This window comes from Melanotaenia boesemani, chromosome 4 (genome assembly GCF_017639745.1).
Source record: "Melanotaenia boesemani isolate fMelBoe1 chromosome 4, fMelBoe1.pri, whole genome shotgun sequence".
Taxonomy (NCBI): Eukaryota; Metazoa; Chordata; class Actinopteri; order Atheriniformes; family Melanotaeniidae; genus Melanotaenia; species Melanotaenia boesemani.
Genome location: NC_055685.1, coordinates 25,487,371 through 25,513,792, shown reverse-complemented (window position 1 = coordinate 25,513,792; position 26,422 = coordinate 25,487,371). Strand labels below are relative to the sequence as shown.

At 37.6% G+C, this 26,422-nt stretch overlaps 1 protein-coding gene across 1 annotated transcript in view; it reads left to right on the top strand.

Moving 5' to 3' along the window:
• cacna1ab (calcium channel, voltage-dependent, P/Q type, alpha 1A subunit, b) overlaps positions 1-26,422 on the top strand; it is a 173,561-nt gene that overhangs the window by 130,754 nt on the left and 16,385 nt on the right. The window contains exons 34-45 of the mRNA XM_041982391.1: positions 5,229-5,345; positions 5,434-5,499; positions 6,311-6,405; positions 6,956-7,106; positions 9,975-10,102; positions 13,706-13,802; positions 17,917-18,022; positions 18,387-18,494; positions 20,405-20,505; positions 23,113-23,234; positions 23,704-23,839; positions 25,128-25,241. Of these exons, the coding sequence (XP_041838325.1) occupies positions 5,229-5,345; positions 5,434-5,499; positions 6,311-6,405; positions 6,956-7,106; positions 9,975-10,102; positions 13,706-13,802; positions 17,917-18,022; positions 18,387-18,494; positions 20,405-20,505; positions 23,113-23,234; positions 23,704-23,839; positions 25,128-25,241 (1,341 nt within the window). The remainder of the gene's footprint in view (positions 1-5,228; positions 5,346-5,433; positions 5,500-6,310; positions 6,406-6,955; positions 7,107-9,974; positions 10,103-13,705; positions 13,803-17,916; positions 18,023-18,386; positions 18,495-20,404; positions 20,506-23,112; positions 23,235-23,703; positions 23,840-25,127; positions 25,242-26,422) is intronic.

Here is a 26,422-nt window from a genome sequence, read left to right as displayed (position 1 = left end):
CCTGCTTTTTTAGTACTACTGTCTCATATCAAGCATATAAATGAGTAACAATTTATTGGTGTAAGAAATCATATCTGCTGAGGTTTGTTCAGACACTACATCACATTCTCCCTTGCACTGAGGGTGTATTTTGTATGCATAAACCATGACTATAAACCTCACAGATGCATTTCTATGCTGAAAGGCTCTATACTGACATATACATCCATTTCTAATCCTCATTTGCAAACATATTCATCCACTGCATACCTAATGAATGAAAATTATTTCTATACAGTTCAATAAAGTAACTAAACAAAATCCACTGCATGTGGCTAAGTACGACAAACACCATCCAAATGTATTTGGAAATGTTATAATTTGTTTACTTGAATAAATTTGCCAAAGAACATTGGCTTAATTAAATTTTGTGGAATCTCAACATTTCAGCACAATACCAGCTTGTTGTATATTCAGCAATATCAGCTCAGTTATGTCTATCTATCTATCTATCTATCTATCTATCTATCTATCTATCTATCTATCTATCTATCTATCTAGCTCTCTCTCTCTCTCTCTCTCTCTCTCTCTCTCTCTCTCTCTCACCAGAGTTGATTATTTTTGCCAAACCTTCCAAAGTCTAGCCAGCCAGCAATGGCAATACGAGAGTGTTCCTTACCAGAACACATTTGCACAGCCTGGCCTACCTTCCCTTTCTCTATGCTAAACGTATTACGATCATTACAGAGACATTTATCCACTGCAGATGAGAAATATAGCTAAAGTTGTGCATATACACTTGTAAAGTTTAAACTTTCTCAAGGTGGCTCAAAACTTTTTTATGGGAAACATTTACATTTACAATACAAATCATTTTAGCTATGTAAATTAATTATGGATTTTAAAGATGAATTTTTGTCACTAAACAGCACTACAGTGCCACCTGCTGACAAAAATTGGTACTTACATTGTTTGTTTACTGATAAGGTATCAAATTTCTAAATATTACAAGAGGTTTAGGTTCTACTAAGAAAGCAACCGGCACGTGGCACCCTACCTACAATATGATCAACACTTACAGATCTTAGTATGGTATTAAGTGATCTGTGGAAGTGTTATCATCTAAACAAAGCCTGTCAATTTCTTCTTTCTTTCTTTATACATCGAGATTGAATTTTGAATAATTTGTTTGAAGCCGTCACAGATTTTGCCTTTGAACTGTTGTAGTGTGTAAACAAACTCATGTTTATCTCACTGTAAACTGATTTTTTTGTGATTTGTTGCTTGTCTGTGTTAAATTGTGTACATGTGATCTTTATATAATTGTGAATCTAAAACTAAATATTTGTGAAATTCAAAAGCATCTTCAGCCTCTCTCTGCTGTTCACCTCTTACATTTATTTACATTTATTAATAGCAATTTAAAGTTTGCATCAAATTTTCAGATACAAACCTATTTTTTTGTGCACTCGAGGTTTCTCTCATTGACACGGACTGAATGAGCAGTAGCTGATATAAGTAGTGCAACCTAAATGTTTTATCAGATGACTGAAGGCATCCTTGGGCCATGTTGTAGCACAATTTGCAAGTTTGCACACTAAACTAACAGTAACAGTCAACAACCAGCTGATTGATTTAGTTTAAACTCTGTAGCCTCAACTTTACAGCTAATATTTGCACTAAATCCATTTTTCTTCAGCTACATATTATATTTCATACATAGCCAAAACTAGATGCTAGATCAGCTTAGCTCAGTCCTATGATTTTATATACAGTAATGAAAGTATTAAATACTTAATACTTTAGTTTGATTGAGGTATGGTGACGTCATCTATCAACCTATGTTCTGTGTTATGTGCAGGAGACTACAGGCACATTCTCATTCACCAACAGTACAGAAAGATCTTCTTAAACTTAAACATATTTTCTTTTTTTAAGTGTTCTGACTTTTCTGGACTTGAAAACAACCCTCTCTGGTAGCGAATGAAAGCTACAGCATCCATCTGTGTTCTCCTCTCTAATCTTTTTGCTTCACTCTTATTGAAATCAGCCACATTTAGGATTTTTTTTTTCCAAAGAAACTATAGAATTCACATGAAAATGTTATATAAATCAAAATGTAATTCACACATAATTAATGGATTTATATGTATGTATGTATTTTACATAGTAGTGCTGACTGTAGTAAATGGAAAATGGTCCATATTTATATAGCGCTTTACGATACCCAACGCCTGGAACGATACCCAAAGCGCTTTACATCACACATCACATTCACCCACTCACACACACGTTCACACACTGATGGCGGAAGCTGCCATGCAAGGCGCTGAACCGTGACCCGTCAGGAGCAATTAGGGGTTCGAGGTGTCTTGCTCAAGGACACCTCGACATGAACTCGATTGATCCGGCATCCTCCGGGTTACAAGATGACCGCTCTACCTTGCTGAGTCACGCCACCTCATACAATCCACAAGGTCAACTGATTTGAATGTTATCTCATGAACAATTATGTGCAATAATTTGGGTAATTTTTTCTTTCACTTGGCACTTTAATCTTAACTTTATTTTGTGAACTAAAATAATTAGCATGTGGTTTTGGGATGGAGCTGGCATCAAAGAGAGGCTGAACATGTTTTATTTCATTTTACTTGTTGTTGTCTGCTGTTTTTTTTTTTTTTTTTTAACTTTCTAATGATGCTTATAATGATTTCGTCTTCCTCTTCTATCTCTTTACATGCTTTCTTTAAACCTCTCTACTTTGTTGGCGGCCTATGCCCTCCCTCTCCCTCCTCTGATAAAATCCATCCAATCAAAATGCACTATGAAATCCTTCATCGTGTTTTACATCCGTGCTGCGCCATGACATGTGGTGGTGGTGCTGTGATGATGATGATGATGAAAATGATGGTGATGGTGTGTGTTTCGCCCCATGCCCCTGTCCAATAAAACACACAACCAACCACCACCTCCGCCTTCTATAATGTCTTTAACCCACTTACAATTTACTTCAACTTAAAAAATATAAAAATGAATAAAACCTTCCTACCCATTCATCTTTCTACATCTTCGCACATGTAGAATCTGGTTGGTTTGTAATTTATCTCTCAAAGCTTCCTGCTGCATCCTCATTGGCCATGTGATCCCCTGATTCATTTCTTACCCCCAGCCACTCACTACCTATATTCCAGTCTTTACCCTCCAAGTGCATGCACTTTGTGGAAGATGACCTTTTAAGCTCTTGTTTTTGTATTTGATGAAACAAAGAAAGTTATTTGTTAAATCGTCAGTTGTAGAGCAATAACTAAATAAATTTTTAAGACAGAGGAAAACTTATTTTATTCTTACACGGAGTAGTTATTATTACAGTAGTTTTTCTTCTGCTTGTGTATTAATGTGAACACATGCAAGTAAAAAGAGACAGTGCTTGATTCAAGTATGCAGAGTGATAAAGATGAGCAGACTTAAAAGTCACAGCTACACAGAGTGGCTCCCATAGTCTTAAATATAGCACATGTATTTGCATGCAAAAGGTTTTGGTAGCCCTGCTTGAAATCATTGTTGCTGTAAATTGGTGAGTGATAAAAGTTCACAAATGAGTAGAAATTGATCTTCAAAATGGATAAAGCTATAGAAGAGACCTTCTTCTTTCTTTTAAGCAATATTATTGATGTTTTTTTTTAACTATTTGCTAATAATACAACAGAAAATGTAAAAGTTTTGGAAACACAAACAGATATTAACAGATCTTCAAACTTTATTAAACCCACCATCTGGATATTAATATATTTGATTTCTTCTAAGCTGAAAGTACAGAATACTAGAGCAGATGTGTACACCTGTTGGGGCTGGGTTAGAAGATTCACTTTTACTTCTTATGTCTAGAAAATAAACAAACAGTCATTTTTATAGAATATTTGAAGGCAAGACAGAACTAAGATTCTTTACCAAGAGTAATGGTCAAAATCTGCTGCACAAGAACTAAAAGCCCATTTGCTGGGTTTACAAGTAGTTCAAATTAAGGCTTTGGGGCTCTTTGTCCTTTTTTTGTGATTTTTAAAACTGTAACAGATAGAAATGAGAAATGCCATGTCTAATATCATAATGGAAGGTCTCTTGTTTAACTTTGTACCTTTTGGAAATCAGTTAATTTATTACTTACATGGCTACTGACACTCCATGGTTGAAATCTCTGCTCATAATACATTTTGAGGCCACTGTAATTAAAGTCTGAGAAATTTAAAACATTTAATTCACTTATAGACAGTCAGTTAGATTATGAATATCTGTGCCATGACAATATCAAGCACAAAAAAAATTATAATTTATTGATAAATTGTTTGTTTTCTTGGGTATAGCATCTATAGTTATAGTGCAATTAAATATTGAATGTTTTAACTACTTATCTAAATGCCCTCCTGTACCCTATTGGTCTGCATGTAGGCCACTTCTTTTGTCCAGAAGTATGCTGCCATGCCATGACTGCACTGAGGCTGCACGCTCCCTGTTCTCCCCTCTCATGCTCTTCTTCAGGCCTTGTCTGTCAACCACCAGGGCCTAACTGGGGAGTTAGGTTTTTTTTAATGTTGTTTTACTGTGACACTGTAAAGATGCTAAATTGACTAGGGTACTAGTAAAGTAACCGAGAATCATTCTTTCACATATTAAATGGACTTTTATAAGGTATTTGAAAGGGCACACAACACTCCATAATTTTTAAAACAATCTGAATGTCATAGTCAGTGTCACATGAATCCCTAAGTTACACCCTTTATGTGTGTGTGTGTGTGTGTGTGTGTGTGTGTGTGTGTGTGTGTGTGTGTGTGTGTGTGTGTGGTTGATCGGCAAAGTCTTCTCTGCTCCATCTTGTGTGTGGCCTGCTTGCTCCCCAACAATCAGTGCATTTGGTTATCTTAAAAAAAAAAAAAAACATTTTGATGTACCAGATTGGATGATGACGTTTAAAATCTTTGAATTATTATTTCTGTTTTTTGCGTCTTTCCTCTTTTTTTCCTCTCTTTTTTATCTTTTGAACTTCTCATGCCTCTCTGATTTATAGCTGTATTTGCTAAGAACTGTCATGTTTGGATAAGTTTTGTTGGGTTGACTGCCTCCCTCTCTTTATCCTCTCATTCTCCCGTTACTGGTTTAGTTTCTTTTTTTTATTATTATTATGATTTTGAAGTAGAGGAAAGATCAAAAGTATTTTTAATTGGTGAAACTGACTACATTCTCCCTTTTTGCCACAGGATAATTTCATCAACTTGAGCTTCCTGAGGCTCTTTAGAGCTGCTCGCCTCATAAAGCTTTTGAGACAAGGAGAAACCATCCGAATCCTACTGTGGACATTTGTTCAGTCTTTCAAGGTATTCACACATTAACGGATTCACATATGAAGTATATAGAAAAAGAAAACACATAATGACACTAACAGAAATGTCCTTTCTCTGTTAGGCTCTACCATATGTCTGTCTGCTCATTGCCATGCTCTTCTTCATCTATGCCATCATTGGCATGCAGGTAGGTACTGCTGGCAGGATCATCAAGGGTCCAAACAGAGACCACTTTGAGACTTTGCTAATCCTACATTTTTAAGGACATTTTAGTAAAAAATGTTTCAGGAAATTTATTTAGTTTAGTGTTTTTGTTTGTTCTCATCCAGTTTTTAGTGACAGAAGTTTGATTCACTAAAATGGTTTATTCGTTGTTTTCTTAATGGATTTGGATAAAAGCTATAACATTATGAATCATGTTTAGAGACAGTACTAGTAATAATACATTAATTCTTGATGCCATGGCATCCTGTTGCCTCTTCACAGGGTTTGCCTAAGCTCTCTCTTTGCAACACACACCACTTTTGCAGAACCAGTCATCACCTCCTATGGCCTGTCATATCGCTGTTACACAGATGCCCAACTGTGCCTATAATTCATATCTGATGATGCAACTTTATCAGAACTAATCCCAGCTTGTCACTTTGTTTCTCTGGCAAATCTGGCACATTAAGGAATCCTAACCTCAATTAAACCTCCAAACTGTTCTTCAAAGACTGATCTGTTGGTATTTTCAACCAATGAGTCAATTCAGCATTGTCTCAATATATAAATCCCTTTTTTGTTCTCCCAAATAAAGCAATTGTAATGACCAGTTGTACTTTTTGCATCTTTTCTCAATAATGCCTGTTGTACTGTAGAGTATAAAAAAATTATGCACATGGCGTAGTGTGCCACCTAAGTGTAGGTACGGGCCATGGCTGTCTGTCACCTCAACTACTGAATTGTTTTACACTATTACATTCCTTTTTTTCTTCTTCTTCTTTTATTACCTGTAGTTGTTTGGTAATATAGCACTTGAGGATGACGATAGTGCCATCGATGAGCACAATAACTTCAGAACCTTCCCTATGGCCCTAATGCTGCTTTTTAGGTAAGCATTTTTCATCTTTATTTGTCTCCTCTTTTTGTAATAGTCCTCATCATGAAAGTCTGATTTTCATGCTAGAAAGCAGCAGTCGTGTATTTTTGTTGATGTCTAATAAACCATGTTAATATAAATATGTGGTGTTTGTAGGGAAAACGATCATTACTTGAATTCCTTTTACTGATTTCTGCTCGTGTTCTTAAAGCTTTAATGTTTTGGGTTTTTTTATGAAATGCTGTTTTTGTTTACAAAACAAAATTAAAAAAAGTTATTTAGTGTGTAAAACGTAAGAAAGTACAGAATGCAATGATTTGTAGATAATTATAAATCAATATCTTACTCTTAGTTGATTGTAGAAAACATGTCAAAGGTTGACAGTAAAACATTTTAGTATTTAATGAAAAATATTACCTCATCTTGAATTTGATGGCAGTAACACATCTGTGTTGCTACATACACACATTTTTGGGAATTGAGACGCAGATGTTCATCATTAATGCCCACCCTTTCTTGGCTGCTAACGTTTTAATATTTCTCTTTGTGTTAACTCAAACAGGAGCGCTACAGGCGAGGCGTGGCATGAGATCATGTTGTCCTGTCTGGGTGAAAAGAAATGCGACAAGGACTCAGGGAATACTGAAAAAGAATGTGGCAGCACCTTTGCCTACACCTACTTTGTCTCCTTCATCTTCCTCTGCTCTTTTTTGGTGAGGAAAAAAAAATAACATCCGGCAGATGAATGGATAAAGAGGAAAGAGGCTTTGAGCTCCATGGGTTTATCAGATGTGAACTACAAAAAGCTTTGCAAGCATTTTTTTTGTTTATTTATTTTATTTATTTATTTTATTTATTTACAGGGACAGTACAATTTAACATTGTCACCCATTAGGTAACAGATGCAGTGTACACAAGGCGTCTAGCCAAAGGCTAATTCACAGCCCGCATCCCTGGTTAGGCTTTTTGATCTAGATTAACAGAGTTAAAAGTTAACGACAAAGGTAAAAGTACAGTCCATTTACAAGTTACATTTAAAGTAAAATACATGGATAGGAAAAACGTCCAGATTAGGTTTTCAGTGTTCACAGTGTTGTTGTTATTTCAGCCAATGCTTCAGTTTTATAGAAAAGAGCCTCATGTCTGACAGTGAATTTAGATCCTGTGGGAAAGTGTTCCATAAGTGTGATCCTTTGACTGAGAACGATAAATTGTCCCAGAGTGGTTCTGCACCTTTTAACTCTACAGTTCCCACTTACTCTAGCTCTTGTTCTCATGCCTTCATTATTATATTTGTGTATTAACTGACAAATCACACCCGGTTTAAGACCATTTATACACTTAAATATTGTTTTCACGAAAGAAAATTTTCAAAACTCAGTAAGTGAGATTTTTTAAGAATTTGGCAATAATGCCACTTCGCTGGTTTCTGATCAAATACTTTTAGAGTTTGCTTATATAATGACATTAAAGGCTTCATGACAGATTTTGAAGCCTGGCCCCAGATGATAGAGCAGTACGACATATGTGATAATATCATTGCATGCATATACATTAGAGCTGCTTTGGTAGATATATAGGGCCTTATCATATGGAAAAAGTTTATATTAGTCTTGATAGTTTTGGACATTTTCCTAACATGAGCATCAAACCTAAGTTTAGAATCTAGAATTACCCCAAGATATTTGAACTCAGAAACTTCCTTAATTTCTCTTTGGTCTATATATACTTTAAACTATTTCTGTGTTTTTTTCTTTAAAGAAAAACTGCTTAGTTAGTAATTCTGCAGCCTGTTGAGGAGTATCTGCTGTTGTATAAATGATAGTATCATCTGCATACAGTTGGCAGGTAGCATCTTTGCAGATGTTAGGTAAATCATTTACATACAAGCAGACGAGCAGAGGCCCCAGTGTAGACCTTTGTGGTACACCTAGGTTACATTTTTGTATAGCAGATTTGATATTATTTATTTTAACGCATTGCTTTATAGATTCAAGATAAGATTTGAACCAATTTAACGCTTGTTGGGAGAAATTTAGTTGGTTCAGTTTTATCATAAGTACTTCGTGGTTGACAGTATCAAAGGCTTTTTTAAAGTCTAAGAACACTGCTCCAACAACTTAACTTTGGTCCAAACTACTTTTAATGGCTTCTGTAAAATGATATATGAATAGAATAGAATAGAATAGAATAGAATAGAATGCCTTTTATTGTCATTATACACATATACAATGAGATTAAGCCATCACCAATGTCAGTGCAAAGAGAGCAGTATAGAAGATAAATAAATAAATAAAAGATCTAAGGTATAAAATATTTACAGAAATAAACAGATGTGCACACTCCTTGAGTTATTTGCAGATATAAGTATGATGTATATACCTATATACTATACATGTATATAGTGTTCGAAACATATTCGAGTCAGAAAATATATTGCACATTCAAAGTATTGTTGCACGTATCATGATATGTTGTGCATGTCACATGACAGAAAGTATTGCACATATGTCGTTAGTGTCCCAAGTATTTCACATTTGAAGTCCTACAGGAGTTCAGGGCAGTTATTGCTTTTGGAAAGAAACTGTTTTTGAGTCTGTTTGTTTTAGTCCTGATGCACCTGTAGCGCCTCCCAGAGGGCAGTAGGGCAAACAGATCAGAGCCAGGGTGGGAGCTGTCATTTATGATGTTTCTGGCTCTGCTGAGGCAGCGGGAGGTGTAAATGTCCATCAGGGAGGGGAGAGGGCAGCCAATGATCTTCTGTGCTGTCTTTGCAACTCTCTGTAGCCTCTCCCTGTCTGCTACAGTGCAACAGTATTTCTGTTGAATATTTTGGTCGAAATCCAAATTGTTTAGGGCTTAGGAGGTGCATGTTGTCCAAGTAGCTCATCAATTGTTCAGCTACTAGCTTTTCAATAACTTTTGAGATTACTGGTGCAATTGAAATGGGTCAATAATTGCATGCATCATCATGTGCTCCTGATTTAAAAATTGGGGTCACAACAGCTGTTTTGAAATTTTGTGGAAATTTACATTTTTTAAGAGATAGATTTGCTAAATGTGTTATTGGTCTTGTCAGTATTGCTTTATGCATTTTGATTAGCAAAGTATCTAAGTCAAATATATCTTTAGCTTTTGAATTGTTTAGCTGGTTGATAAGTGTATTGATCTTGTCCTGATCCACCTGTGTGATGTAAAAAGACGAGGAATAAGTCACCTCCTCACACGACACAAGGCAGGTATTAAAATTTGCGGCAAGCTCTTCCACAGATGTAACAAAAAAAATATTTAATTCGTTTGCAATTTCCACATCATCAGTACTAACTTTTCCAATAATATTTAGTTTGGTTATAGATTTAGTTTGATTAGATTTTCTATTGGTTAGCTTGTTGATTTGTTTCCAAATAAGTGAGCTGTTACCCCGTGATTCAGCAAACAGTTTCATAAAATAAGATCACTGACCACTTTATTCCTTAGTCCTTTAAAGACAAGCATATCTGTTTGTAATTTTGTTTGGACTGATGTTTTTCAATGCCAAATCCCTCTTTTTCAGAAGTTTATTAATATCATTGTTTATCCAGATGCTGAATCTCTTTGTGGCTGTCATCATGGACAATTTTGAGTACCTGACGAGAGACTCGTCTATCCTGGGGCCCCATCATTTAGACGAGTATGTAAGGATATGGGCTGAGTACGACCCGGCTGCCTGGTGAGTGGCACACACACAGGCTCATACACACACATTAGCATCCATATATGTGATTTATCAAGTATTTATATGCTCTCATATTTGCATAGACAAAACACGTGCAATTGAAAGCAAAGTTACAAAGCAAACACATGTTTACACTTTGGATCTGAATGTAACCTAACTTCTAACCACGGACTTCTTCCCTTCATCCCAAAACGGGACAAAGAACTCCCCCAGCAAGTGGGATGAAGAAACAGGATCCACGTCGTGTAAAATAACTCAAAGCTAGACAGCAAAAGCTGGTCTGTCTTAGAAAACTGCCTTTTAGCCTTCTCAGTGTCTTTTCTTTTTCATTTCTCTTAGCTTCTCTTCTTTTCTTTCTCTGATTGCACAGTTTGTGCACAGCTAAGATGAATGTAACCTTCCCTCATTTCCCTGTTGTTGTGTGAATGAATGAGTTTTCTCAGTAAATAAATGCTCTTTTCTTCTTTACTTTTTTTTGTCTTTCTCTTCTTCCACTCTCGTTGTTTCTTTTTTTTTTCTCTTTGTATTCTGTGTTTTCCCCTACCTAACTCCCCTCCTTGTATTTTTCTTGCAGCGGGCGAATACATTATAAGGATATGTACAGTTTATTGCGAGTTATCTCCCCTCCTCTGGGCCTTGGCAAGAAATGCCCACATAGGGTGGCCTGCAAGGTTTGGACCAAACCCCTAAAGCACAAACTTAAACGCAACCTGCTCGCCTTTAAGAGACTGGAATGAATGTTGCTCTTTGTCACTTTTAAGACAAATTCTTTCTTACTTAAACTTTTTATTTCCATCGGTTTGATTTCTCTGTTCAAACTTGCATTTTTCTGTTGTTTTAAACCCATTTCATTATTGAATCATTGAATCATGTTTTTTTTTTTTCTTTTTTATTTCATTAGAGGGTGGGGTGGGTAGTTGTTTATGCATTCTGACATGAAAATGAGAATGTTTGGGACAATGCAGAAACACACACACACATTCTTGCACACACTCACACACACACTGATAATAGTGTGTGAAGCATGAAATGGTGCACTGCACTTGCTATTGTCTTCTGACTGAACGCTGGAAAAATGACAATGATGTGTTTACTTTTGGTTTAGTAATATATGAACGATTCATTCTAAACTCCAGTCAGCCATTTTTTTTATTTTTATTTTTTTTATTTTTTTTTTTTGGTTTTGTTTTTTGTTTTTCTGCTTGCTGTCTAATTTTGCCTGGGCAGAAAATGTTCGAGCAATGTGCATTGTTCTTGTTTGAGATGGGTTTGGGTGGAGGGAGGTGGGGTTACTTCAGTGCAGAGGCATAAGCAGAGACGGTTTGGTCACCACTTACCTTCACAGTTCGTAGCATAACTTGGTGTTTAGTGTTTAGTTCTTAATGTTTTCTAATTTTAAAGGTTTGCAGGTTTCTTTCTAAGTCACTCAAACTGCTGAAAACTTCCAATTAACAATTAAACCATCTTGTATCAGCTGTTGTTAAAGCTGCTGTAAAAACTTCAAATAACTTTACCCCCATGGCACATGTTTAGAATGTGCTAGTGTCTGTTCTTATGCATTTTATCACTACTATTTGTTAATTATAATGTCAGCGTTATCATGGAATATTTCTCTATCAGTCCTAGAAATATATCTTTTATATATTGCCATTTATAGTGCTCCACATGGGTGGCTTCAAGCATCTGCAACCTTTAAGCCTTTATAAATATCTACAGCACATATCTATACATTTGTCTAAAGATATTTCTGTAAAGATACACTACCTAAAAAAAAAACTTGTTGGACAACCTTTTAGTTTCTGCTATTATGAAAGAGAACATCTAATGATGCAAAAAAAATGGTTATATAGTATATTTAGTAGTCATTCAACTTCATTTTGGGGGCGCACAAGATTGTTGAACCTTGACTTGACCAAGTGAAGTAACCCCTGATCATATCATGGGTGTCCAACTATTATGCTTAATAACACACTGAAGGCTTTTTCCTCTCATTTCAGTCATTATGACAATAACTGTCCCTGTATACAGTATTCTTGCTGTGTAGGCAGATAGGCTTATATTTGCCAAAATACCTGTGATGGCATACTCCAAGTAGAAAATGAAACTATCCATTCGTTGGTACTCAGATGATATGGCCAAACCTGCTCTGTTTGTCTCTCTGATGTATGAGGCAGAAATGAAGGGGCAGGGTGTGTGTGTGGTTTTGGACAAAGACTCAAAAGGTCTTGTGTCCACCAGTTGTCTCTGAATTACAATCTGTGCTGACAGATTCTCTTGGGAAGAATTGTGACAAACATTCAGGAAGCTGCTAATAAAGCCATTAAACTCATGTGTTTTGAAAGACTTATAAGGCCAACATTTTTGTTTTGTTTATTAGTTTTTCTCTATTTTTACTGTCATTGTAATAATTACTTGCTGAAAGAACTCATCTGCCAGCCTGTGGCTGCAGATTTGTGGTGCTGTGTTTACATTGTGTGAATCTGCACCAATGAGATAACAACATAGTAGACACGTTTTTTAGTTAATGATTTTGTCCTTCTCTATAATTGGCACCACAGGTTTAGAGCTATGAGACCAGTGAAATGACTGGATAGGAATGGATTAGATTTTTTTTTTTTTTTTAGTTTAACCAAACCCTACAGGTTGTTGCTCCTGCATTACAAAACAATTAAATGTGCACAAACAAAGTTCAGTTTTCTTCCTTTTATTGAAGTGAGAAAATTAATTTTTAACAGAAAAAAGTGGAAGATGCAAACAAAACATTGAGGTACCTCAAGATGTGGGATTTAGACAATTTCCATGGATGTGGGTGAACGGGCCCTCTAAACTTAAAAATCGGGGTATCACAGCCTTTCTTATGATCATTGTAGGCTGTCATGAACATCTGGAGGTGCAGCTGTAAACAGAGGCTTCTGGTGGACACGCAGCCTGAATAAATGACTGCATTGACTTATCACTGTGACTCACTCCGACCTCTGCAGCGGTGCGTTTCTTTGCCTGCTAGAAGCCCCGCTGCCAGTTCTATCCGAGCGGCGAAAGAGGGCAAAGACCTTAAAAAAAGAAAAAGGAAACCCAAATCCCCTCGCATAGAACGGTATCTCTAAGTAACTAACTTAACATAAATTACACCTCCTCTCTTCCAACTCTCCCTTCCCTCCCTAATCTTTCTCCCTCCCCTCCTTCCTCTCCTAACTTTTTGGAATAGCCTACCAGAGTAGAGGGCACATAACACACCCCTTTATTCTCTATCTTTTTCTTTCTTTCTCTTTTTCTCTCATCACAGCAACCACATATCCACAGTGATCAAAACAATAACCTCTGTGTATTTGTTTCCCCTCCTCTTCCTTTCCTTTGTCATTTATTATTTTTTATTTCACCTCATGCCCCCCCCCCAAACACACCTCTGTGAGTCTGCGTCCTTCCCCCCGTGATGCTCCCTAATCCTCCCCAACATTGTTTTTCTTTCTTTCTTTTTCACGTCGTCCGTCTTTGTTTGTTTTGTCTGTTATGTGTTGATGTATGGATGTTGAATGCATGTGCGCATATGACACGCGCATGTGTGTGTGTTTGTGTGTGCGTGTTTTGTGGCCACCCCAGCGGCCGGATCAGTTACACAGACATGTATCAGATGCTAAGACACATGTGTCCGCCGCTAGGCCTCGGGAAGAGGTGTCCTGCCCGGGTCGCCTATAAGGTAGACTCGCCCCCCACTTTGCCCTTCCGACCCCCTCAGCCACCACCCCACCTCCATCCCCCCCCCGTCCCTTCTCCCATCAATCCTCTCTTGTCGCCTTTTCCCTCCTTCCCCTCTCTCCCTCCTTGAAAATCTCCTCATCGTAGGGGAGGAAAACTTCTCCTCTCTCATCTGCTGACACCTCCCTTTTCTTATCCTTTTCTCCCTCCCCACCCTCTCTCCTCCACCTCCCTCTCTTCCTCCTCCCAGCTGTGTTTTCTTCATTGTCTGTTAGTGGTGGTTGTGGTGGTGATGAGCGCTGTTCTCTCTTCTTTCTCTCCGACCGCGGGGATGGAGGGATGGGCTTTTGTCGTGCAGTGAAGTGAAGTGATAGTGGAGTGGTAGTCAGTCCTCTTTCCTTTTTTTCCTCCTGTCATGCCGCAGGAGTAAGGGAATGCAGGAGGCTTTGCCAGTCCTTCTGCAATCTGCACGGACGCATGCACACCAAAACCTTGTCCAGCTAGAAAAGCATCATTAGAACACAGATACTGAGAAGCTGATAAAACAAATAAAGAAAATTTGAAAAGATTTTTTTTTTAAATTAATATTAAAATATTTTAGCATCCTGCAGCTAACAGTTGAATTCCATTTTACATAATTAGCATTAGCATGTTATAGCTTATTTTCTTTAGAAAAAAAGATGAAAAAGAGGAAAATATAAACAATATTAGCAAAATTATCTGTTTGAAGTTTTCAGAATATTTTGAAAATGAATGTGCTAAAAACAGTATAGAAAATGAAAGATATATAAATAACACAGGGCTTTATTTGGCTCTGAGAAACATAGTTTGTTCGTAGGATCAAAATGGCATTGAAAGTAAAAAATATCTTAATCAGGGTTATATTCCCACAGTGCAACCATCTGCTTACGATGCAGGTACAGAGGGACTGGCGAGGGTGTCTGTCTTCAGTCCTCTGTGCCTCTTATTCCTGCGGATGACATCACGATGCACATAAACACATCCCCTCAGTACCACACACATACACAATATTATTATCATCATTAAATGACTTTGAAAAGTTTTGGCCCCTTGTATTTTATCTTTTTTTGTTTGTTTGTTTCAATATGCTGTTTTTTAACTTTTCTTTTTAATTATTTTTGACATCCAACAGAAAAACGACCAGGATAGAGATTGTATTAAACTTTTCAGCACTTGCTGACTCTGTGTCTTGTCCACTCTTTCTCTGCACCTGGAGTAGCTGTCTGTCTGTTTGTCTGTCTTTCTCATCATTCTCTTTCTTACTGCCATCCAGATTCACCAAACCACTACTGGTAAAACGAGCAGCAGGAGTTTGCAGTCCCAAGAAGATAAAAAAAAATAACACCATAGTCGAGCTTGGCTAACTTTTTTTTATTTTATTTTTATTTTTTTTAAATAGACTAAGTGTAAAACACCAGCTTGCAGCACTTAACCATATAGATTTTAGTAAATAGTTCATTTACTCAGCTAGATCCATTACATATGTTTCCTATTACAGCTACACTAGACAGGCTTTTGCGATGTCTAAAAATATGATTACATATAAAATAATTTTACAGTAATAAAACATCTATAAGATTCATTGAATCTGGGTGTCAGCGACACAATCCTGTCTCTTCTTATTTTTGTCACTTTTTTATTTCCTGTTTTCTTTTCTCTCTTTTCCTGTTTCTCTTTACTGTCTTATCTTATGCTAATTTTCATCCAGTCTTTATAACTTGCCCTGTCAAGCTTCTGTCTTTCAACCTTTGCATCCACGTCTGTCAGGATCCATCTTCACTCCTCCATCTCCGGTCATCCACTCTTGTCTCTGCTGTACATCTCCTCTCTGATCTGTTCCCTGTTTCTTCTTCAGAACGTCAACCTGTCTTGGCAGTGGCCCTCATCACATATTTCAGTCATCAAAGTCTTCAAGTTTTTGATGATTAATTTTTACAGTTGGATTAAAGGGCCTTTTTGAAATCAGAAAGACTTCTAGAATACAGTGCAGAAGGTTCAGTACTGATCCCTCTTGACTTTTAGACATAGTTCTTGATCTTCTCTTTAGTGGACACAAAAACAGAAATTGAGATAACAGATTTTTGCTACAGCACCTTGTGTCTTGAAATGACCTCTAAGCAGATGTCAAGTGTTGTTTTTAGTCCTTGTCTTTATCTCCTGTCCTGTTCTTTAATTTTAAGCCTCTCTTTTTACACACACAATTCTCTCTGTTAATGCCAGCTGGCCCATGTTTTCTTCCTTCTTCTAATACTCTTAAAGTGTTTTCACAATCCTTATTTCTCTCTTCATTTTCACCCTTCCCTTTTTATCTGTAACTTCATCTCATGAACGAGCTTAGATTCACCTAGTTTAGCTCAACTAACAGCTTTCCTTAACATGTGCCCCTTTTTGTAGACCCCGTTCACCTTACCCTACACAACTGCTACCACAAAGTCTGGTTGCTCCAAGGCACCAAACAAAAATAAAAAATAAAAAAAAAAAACAGAACATAAATCATCTCTTTTTGAACTTTTCTATGATTTTTCTTTCTTCTTTCAGGCAATGCCACAACTTGAATCCTTTCTAACTCTGACACCCACTTAAGACACTGCACCCGTTTGGCATTGAGAGAGATCTTGACTCAATACAAAGTGATACTATTCCTGTTCAATTTGACTTTGAACAAGGGACCCATGAATGTAAAAATGTAGAGGCAAAAAGATATATATATATATATATATATAAATAAGATGAAAAATTTATATGTCAATCGGAAGGATCAATCCAGGTGGATTGAGGATACTCTCTTTGTGCGGATGCACGGCTGCTTGTATTGTAAAAGTGGGTTTTGAGGGAAGTTGTGGGGTAGTGCGCTAGTAGATGGGAAGAGTTGGGGCTTAGATAATGGGAGTGAAGTAAAGGCATGCTGCATGTTTTGTTTGTCCACACTTGTGGGAAATATCTCTGGGGGTGTTGTGTGTGGTGATGCATGCAATCCTTGCACTTTTTGTTGCATGGCTATGGGCGTCATTGAGCCTGCTGCCTGCCGAGCGCTGTGGATGTTGGCCGATGCCCTTCGCCTGCCTCACACTTGGCTTTGGGCATGCCCGACACTCGCACACACTCAGGAACACATGAGCATGTACACAACCCCGACACCATGCCGTGCCTGCCATCGTGAGTGCCCAACGCTCATGTTCATAGGTAAATCTGACGGATGTCAACTGGTCAGAATGGGTACGGCAAGCAAGCCAAGCTTGTTTCGTCCTTTCTGCAGGTTTCTCCATCTGTTTACCTTGTATAGACATGTGAAGATAGGGAACCTCTTTAAGGTAGGGGGAGCTCAATAGCAGGTGCCTTGGTTGAATAAAACCACAGCTGTCTCCTGAAAAAATAGCAGAATTACACCAGTGATACTGTTATTGTTCTTCAGTCAACCTATTTTGTCTCCAAAGGACTCCAATTAAGTGCTCTTAATTGCAGTCTGTAAAAGTAATTGTGTGTTAGTGGGTAAGGAAGGATGTTGGGGTGGGGGTCGGTGTATGTGAACTGTCATATATACATCTATATGTGTGTAACAACAAAGATGTGTGAATGCACACTTGCATTCACACATGTAGGGAACATGGGCACAGGTTGGGTCAGATGCCATTTTGGCTCTGATTGTTCTTGTGGTTCTCAGCTCTCACAGTTGCTTAGCAGCATCGGATAGCTGTGCTGTCTTGTAGAGTATCACTGGAAAAACAGGAGACACTGAGACTTGTTCAAGTTATCAAGGAGATCCTTCAATATAGAATTAACACAACTGCATAATGTTCTCAACACATGAATCCCCAACAGTCACTTTGTAAACTGTTGTTCACATTTTTCAATTATTTCTAGAAACACTAACTTGACACTTGGTGATTGTTGCTTTACCTTAATGGTTTATAGGGAATACAAATAAAATAAAATCTGGACAAATCTAGTCCAACTTTAACTGGCTGATGTCTATGGAGCTCTCTCAACCCCGTCCCCAACCCCGCTCCCTTTCCCTTTCCTGGAGGTTCAGGCACGCCCAGCTTTGGCGAGGACACACCCTTTCTCATCCTCTCATCCTGACTGGTTTTCCACAGAGGCTTCTGCGCATGGATCTGCCGGTTGCTGATGACAACACAGTGCATTTTAACTCCACCCTCATGGCGCTGATCCGGACTGCACTGGATATAAAGATTGCCAAGGGTATGATCTAAAAATATCACCATGTGTTTGTATGTTAAAGTGTAGTCAACCTAAACTCACCTATGAGTTTCTGTATTTTTGTCTTCCATAAGAATGTTTTATATTATTTAGTAGATTATGTAGCAAATCTCTGCCACTTCAGACACTAACAAACTATTTTTTGTTTTGGGTGAATGTGTACATGTGTGAATGGATATACATTTTTCTTCGTGGACTTTGTGCACCATGCCTACCTTTTGGTCTGTACCCCCTTGTCCTGGGTTTATGTACTGTTTGATGTTTATTTATATATATTTGGATGTATGCTTGCGTGCAAATGTTGTGCATGTGCGTGTTTGGATAAACTGGGTGGTGGTGTACCCAGGTGGCGCAGACAAGCATCAGATGGATGCAGAGCTAAGAAAGGAGATGATGGCTATCTGGCCAAACTTGTCACAGAAGACACTGGACCTGTTGGTTACACCGCACAAGGGTAAGTTACAGAAAAACAATTTGGAGAAGGGCATAGTAATGTATGTGTGTCCAACCACCAAGTCACCAAGAGGACAGCTTCTACCAGTCAGTGTCATTCACTGCTTTGCATCTCCTGATCAGACTATGGCATAAACACATATTGCTGTACACATGCATACATCCACCCCTTCACATTTTATTCACCAATGCTTCCAATAATGTATGTCCTGGAGCAAATATTACAGCTGCTGACATTATATATGCAAAATTAGGTGTCAAAATTCAAGCTCTACATGGGATGTATTGCTAATATTTTGGACTCCCTAGCAATTGTAGATAGTTATGCCATTCATTTAAGGTTCCTGTTAGGAAAACAGCATCAGTCTTTAGTTTTCCTTAATGTTTTCAGTCAGTATTCCCTGAAATCTCTCTGTATTTCATGTCAAGATTTGGAAATATGCTATAATCTCCAGGCGAGTGCTCTTATGGTCAGCCTGTGTACAGACCTTTTATTGTCTTTTGTTTATTTTTTTTCTCTCTCTAAGCTACACTTTGCAGTTGGCTCAAGCCCTTTCATATTGTTTGCATTCAGATAAATGCAAACACACTAAACTTTACATGTATTCACATGCACATGCTTCTGTTACACCTGCACTGCTGACCTCTCCACACACTCAGTTCTGGTATCAGGGGGTGCCTGCTATAGAAGATCCTCTATAGAAGTCTTTTCACTACAGGGAGAATTTGGATGTAAATGAACATGTTGACCAGATAGATTTATAAGAGTGTGATCAAGGACCATTTTTTAAGTAAATCTGTTTTGCTTTTAAAATTAAATTAGCTAAAACCAGTATAATCATGCATGCTTAGCTTAACACAATTTATTTGGCTAAATGCATGGTTCAAAGTAAGATATAATTTATGCACTGTCATATATTATATAAAGAGAATGATATAGATGCACTGTTGTCATATCTTAAAATGTAAGTTTTAAACTTGGAGGACTTATAGTCATACCACTTTGAAAGGGATGCTACACATTCAAAATGTTTGCAGCATGGCCAAGTTTAATTGATAAAGCTCAATATTTTTCTGACTTTAAATGTTTACGTGTTCCATCCAAACTCTGGGGATAAATGTCCAGAGTTTTTAGAAAAAAATTGAGCTGCTGTTTTCTGGGAATCACTAAGGTGTCCATGTGTTTCTTTGTGATGTGGCTACGTAGTCCTCAGTTATTTTTTAATACAAGTTACTTGTAAAATATTAAGAAAATGTTAAATGATAAGAATACAAGTATAGCATCTGCCTGTGAAAAGACTACAAGCTTTACTGTGTTAATAATTGTACAGTGTTGTATTGTTGTATCTGTGTGTTGTACACCAGCAATGGTTAGACAGTTATTCTTTTTGGACAACAAAGGTGCACAACAGTATCAGCTTAATTAGAAACCCAAGACTGAACCCTCCTTCCATCCTGAGCCATCCTTCTTCTAGGTGATTCAGAAAACTACCCACGACATTTAAAGTGCTCTGAAACATGTCATCAGGAAACAAGAGAAGTTGTTTCTTCATCTTATCCTGTTATGTACATAAGTTGCTTCCTAAATCCCTGGTGAATTAATAAAAAAATACAATTAAATGAATTGGTAATCACTGACCAAATATTGTACAACTGGATATCTATCATTTGGAGATGGAGAATTTTTTACCCTTATATCAAAATCCAAACATTTTGTAAAACTCTGTTTCTGACGGCACAGTAAAGCATAACTGTAATGATTGCTGGTGTATTCTGCATGTTATTGTGTATTTTCTCTATCAGTGTTTGTGGTTTGTGTGTTTTGTCTCCCCACTCCCATTCCCCCCACGGCTCAGGGTCCCATCTCACACTGGTCTAATCTTCCAGGGTAACTTGTCATTTTCTCAGCAGCCACAGACTTGACGGTGGGCAAAATCTACGCTGCCATGATGATCATGGAATACTATCGGCAAAGCAAGACGAAAAAGCTGCAAGCCCTACGAGAGGAACAGGTAGACTCCCTCCCGGCATCCCCGAAGAAATCCTTCAAATGCAAAAAAGAGATTTCTGTTTTTTGCTACTCCTCCTCCCAGCCATGTTTTTAAGAATCTTGTTTCCACTAATCATTTTGATGATTAGTGGAAGCAATATTCATATGATTATGAAAGCATAAAATAAATAGTAATTGACCTCATACAATGACTCCAAGCTTTTAAAAAAAAAACCCTCCTCACTTTTTTTTAGCATGCCACCTGAAAGTTTCTGTTTATTTGCCCATCCCTGTTCTTTTTTCACAAAGAGCGATTTAACCATTTTTTCTAGTTGGCAAAATGTTTCCTTTCCAACTGCCCATTTTCTTCCTTGTCCTACCATGGGCTGTTTAGATATGTTGAGAAGGATTACAGTATGTGTTGAACTGCAGGTTGTGTTGTTAATAATGTTCAGAGCAATAATGGTGATGATACCACATGGCCTTACCTTTTGTTCATTGTCAGTGCTCCTCCCCTCCTGTCAATGAATGCCTTTGAGATGCACTCGCTCCCACCGTCCCTATAATTTCTCAGTGCATTCTGTGGATGTGCGGAAGTATCTTTCCACTCTTGCAATGCCTCCTGACAAGATGCGTGTCTAGATTTATTTATGGGAAAGGGTCAGTCTAATCAGTTTTCGTGAGATGGGGTTTTTCCCTTTAGTAGAACAAAGGAGTGCATTGGTGATTGGAAAGCATGTTAGCCTTTATTTATATATTTAAACAGTGTGCTGTTCTTGGTATGCTCCTGAATGCAGCTTACTGTATACCACTGGACTGAATGGACAGCTCCACACAGGCTCTCTCAACCTTAGCATTTCATGTGAACATCAGCCTGTGTGTCTGTCTTGTCTTGGCATCTCTGCGTTATATCATTTCATTATTTTTCCTCTTTCTTTCTCAGTATAGTTTGCTTCTATAAATCTCCTTTAAATGGATGAATCCACCCCCCAAAATATTATTGGTTAAAAGGCCTATATGGATCATTTTTGTGTCTGTCAAGATTTCTTTTTTTGTTATAGAGCAGTAATAAGATATGTTTAATCGTAGGTGATGTGTCTCATAGAGACAAACTAGTGTTCACAAATTAGATAGCACATGCCTTTCTACCTTTGATCTAAAGAAGAAGAAAAAACACACTAAAGGTAGCTAAAATTTACTAAAATGTGATTTAAAAGTGTAAAGTTGCCATTTCAGTAAATGATATTAAAAAATAGAGGCAATGCAGTTCCAGTACATGTATGTAACGTATTTAGTGAGCGATGTTCTAACATTTTTGCCTAATATGGTATCAATGGGTGGACTCTTTCTTCCACACCTCATCTGTTGTGCATGTCTCTTACTGCTTCTGTTCCTTTCCTTGCTTTTTAGCCCTCATGTCAAATCACAACTGTCTTCTTTGATGTTTGTTGTTGTTGTGTCCAAGATCTTTTTTTTTTTTTTTTTTGTCTGTTTGACAGTCTTATATACCTGTTTCCCATCCCATATCTACCCTTCTGATGCTGTCTGTTTGTCCCTCCAGGAGGTGATGAGACATTGACTTATCAAGCTCTCCCTATCTGGTCAATCCACGTTTGTCCAGCCAAGACCCATTCTCTCCAGTCTGTGTGTTCATTAATCTGTCTGTGATTGTTACTGGTGGGATGTTGAGTATAGATTCATTTAACCAGTGGTTCCCTATATCATTCTGGGACCATTAATCCATTTATGGTCAGTGCTAAACATACCTCTTTAAATGTTCAGTGGTCATGTTGTCTCCACATTTTCATTCCATAAGTCTCTACCATGAAATTTAATGCAAATTTTAGGCTCTGCATTTTGAGAAGTGTCGACTTTTTAGCTAGCTAAACAAAAATTGGTCATCCGTTATGATGCACATTGCAGCCAGATTAGCTTCCTGTCCAGCAGATCATCCTGGTGTGTTTTAAAGAGTTTTAGATATAGAGGTCTTTCCGTCATTAGCTTAACACTGTGGAGTGACATATTACAGACTGCAGTTGTAGTCATCATGATCCACTGACACAAAGCCAGTTCTTGGGATGACTAAAGATCTCTTGGGAGTAAAACCAACAGACGTTGAACATGTATGATCGAAGCAAAGGTTGCTTTGTAACACAACTGGTTCAGAATCAAATGTCAACCTTCCACCAAATGGCATGTTACTCAAAAAGTTTCATAGCTGAACTCACAGATCATCATTATACATTTTTTGAGTAATATGTCTAATTTCTTTCTTTTTTTTTCATTCATATGGTAATGTGGTCCAAAACTTGTAAATAAAAAAGTCTTACCTCAAATTCAGAAAGTAGAAGTTCCCTTCTGACACAGATCTGAGATCAGTTCCCTGCCCTAAACATAAACATTCATCAGTATCAGCAGAGTCCTTGTAAACACTAGTTCAGGCTGGCTTTAAGACCTCACATCAGTGGTCTAGTTGGGAACTTAACAGTGACTATCCACAGCCATGTGCTTGCTGATGGCGCCCCCGTGTGGGTGCATGCTGCGAGTGCATCCTGTCTTTGTGTCCTATGTCTGCCCCCCTGAGTGTGCCTGATGCAAGCCTGCAGGCCATGTCATGTATCTCACACAGAACCGACCGCCATTAATGTTTCAGCGCATGGAGCCACCCTCTGAAGGAGGGGGCACAGACGGCCATGGGGGACAGGGCCAGAACGGCCTCCCCAGCACCCAGCCGGACAACATCAACAGCATGTGAGTAGACTAAAAGGTGGATGAGTAACTGCTCTGCAAAAAGTGTATGTGAAATCCTGGAAGGCTTCCTCAAAGAACTTTTTTTTTTGTTTGTTTGTTTGTTTTAGTCCTTAGGCTTAATATAGAGAATTATCTGTTTTAAGTTTTGGTAGCAACAAGACTTTTTCTTACCTTTCTTTAGGTCAAATATTACCTTAGGCTTTACCACAATAAAAAATAATAGAAAAAAACAATAGTAATAATAATAATAATGATAATAAAATAAATATTTAAAACATATCTGACACCATAGTTGATAAATATGATTATTATGTTTTTTCTTTACAAACGTTTTTAGAAAATGCTTTAGCACACAAAAAAAATCATTCAAAGCTACTGCCTGACAGTTAGATATTTTTTTGTTATTGTTACTATTATTATTTTAAATATCCATGATTTGCAATTGAATCTGTGTGTGTCTGGATGCCAGACCTCCTGAGGGGGGCATGACTGAGAGCCAATCATGGGTGACAACCAAAGCCCAGGAAATGTTCCAAAAGACGGGTAACTGGAGCCCAGAGAGACCCTACCCCGATGATCTGCATGAAAACCGCCACAACCCCCAGGTAAGATGGGTTCAAACTTGATGTTACCATGGTAACATATCAGCCCAAGCTGTCCTTGTGCTTAGGTGGACAGTTTGTTTCCAACCATGCTGTTTATGTATTGGTTTAGCTTCTGTATCAAATATGCTAATATAGAATACTGCTCAATATTTCTGCTGTTGCAACAGATAAAAAGCACTATAAAAAAGTGTAAAGTTTAAACAAATTAAAGTTGGTGTTAAGAGGTAAGGCGAAAGAATAAATGGGACTTAAAAGCTCTTGATTGTGTTTGATTTTCCAGGTATTTGGACATCTCCTCTGATTCACCATAAAACTGTGCTGTAATGTCCTGCTTCAGTGTCACCATGGATAAGACTACTAATCCTTAATCCACTTCATCATACCTAACACTAATTTCTCAGCAAACGGCTATGAGTCACTGCAGGATGTTACCTTTTTAGCATATAAAGTGCAGCCTGTTGCTATCATTCAAGTAGCCAAACCTCTCGGTCTCCTTCTTTTCTTTTTTTTTTTTAAATAAGCATATGTCTTTCTTGTTTCTCTTCATCCCTCTGCTCAGTCCATACCTCCTGAATTTCCTTAACCCATTAAGACCTGATGCAAAAATTGGGAGAGAGTTCCAAGGCTGGACAGTCTCAGGTCTAAATGGGTTAAACTTGTAACCTAACTTCACTGTTATCTTCCTTTTTCACACTTATAATGTCCTCTTGAGTTGGTTGCCTGGACTTGATAGATGTGTTTTGTGATGTGCACCGTTTCTTTCCTCTTCACTATCCCTTACTTACGCTTGTCTGTTGGGATGCCCCAACTCCCCAATGCCTCATCTCTCTATTGAATCACATAACAAATGTAGAAAGATGGGACTTGGATTAGAAATGATGTCTTACGAGATTGTCAAACTGTCAGTTGCTTATTATTGGAAAAGACTCCCTGATCCCAAAGAAGATCTCCCCAGTGGTAAAAGTTTGGATTTCTGTGTACAAGTATGACAAATTTACTCAAAATTAGAAAATATGGAGTATTACACAAGCTAATTTAGATTTTTAACTGACCTAATGTAATCATTAGTGACCTTATCTATATATATTTAATGAATCCATGATTAAATTTTAACACAACAAAGGTTGCAACAGCTAATTTATGCAACTCTTTGTTGCATAAATTATTTAAAGAGAATTTTTTTATTTTATCTTATTCTCCTCCCTTGACTGGTTGGTGACCCTCGCCACGCCAGAGTCCACTTTCTCAGCAGACAGTGGTCACGCCCCCTTCTTATTGTGTTTTACAGACGGTAGAGATGAGGGAGATGGGGCGGGACGGGTACTCCGACACTGAGCCCTATCACCCAATGGATGGGCATGGGCGGACCCTCTCCATGCCCCGCCTCTCGGCAGACAACCAAGTGAGCACCTTCATCCCACTATCATCACTATCACTCATTGCCAACCACTACTTTTCACCATCATGTCGTTTAGCTTTGACCACAGTTGAAGTGAATTGAAAATGCATCCTAAAACGATGATTGACCCAAGTCTGAAATGAAGAAAATCTTTCTTATATGCTAAATATGCAGTTATTATGGGTTTGTTTTTCCATTAACATATGATTGAATTTATTAGTTGACTAAATCTATCTCTATGTGTTATATTATTTTTATATCTCAATAATTAATTTAAAGCTTTGTTTGTTATTTAAATCTGCTCGTTATATTGTCAGTATTACTGACTTGTTATATCCTTTTTACACAATTTAGACATATAACTTTCTTAATTATGTATTATGACATTCATTTGTTATTATTGAAAATTTGTTTATTTATCATGTCAATAAATGTAAGCATTTAGAGTTTTTTAAAGGATTTGCCAAGTGATTTATGTAGCTAGATCTCTAAATGGTAAACAGGGTTTAGGATGCAACATAGAGCAGGAAAACTGCTTATTAAATTCACTTCCTGTCTGGTTTCTCAGCTTATCTTCCTCTCTCTCCTCCACCATCCCTCAAACCCTCACTGCTTGACTTTCACTCATGCCACTGAACCTCTGCTGCTTAGCTCCAACTGAAATCCACTCTGAGCAACACAAGCTGCTTGCTAGGGTCATGGCAGAATGCATAACGGGTCTAAAGGCTAAAAAAAAAGTGTGCTGTGTTAAAAAAATAACTCTTCTCTCACCCAACCTCCCATCTCTCTTGGGTAAGCTTGGTGGCTGTTCATCTCAAGCTCGGGTCCTCTACCAGAGTGCTGGGAGCTTGAGGGTCCTATGCAGTATCTTAGCTGTTCCTAGGACTGCACTCTTCTGGATATGTATATATATATATATATATATATATGATATATATATATATATATCGATATATATATATTGATATATATAGATATATTCAGATATATATATGAGAGAAATCTGCAGTACTAGTAAAAATATTAGGACACATCTACTCAAACAAATGGGTAGGCGTGTCCAGTCTTTTGACTGGTACTGTATATTTGTATAGAATATTAAGCCCCTTCCTTGTCCCATTCATTTGGTCATTCCCATGAAATCCTTGGTGTGTCTGTCCTGTGTGAACTGTGGCCAGAGTCAA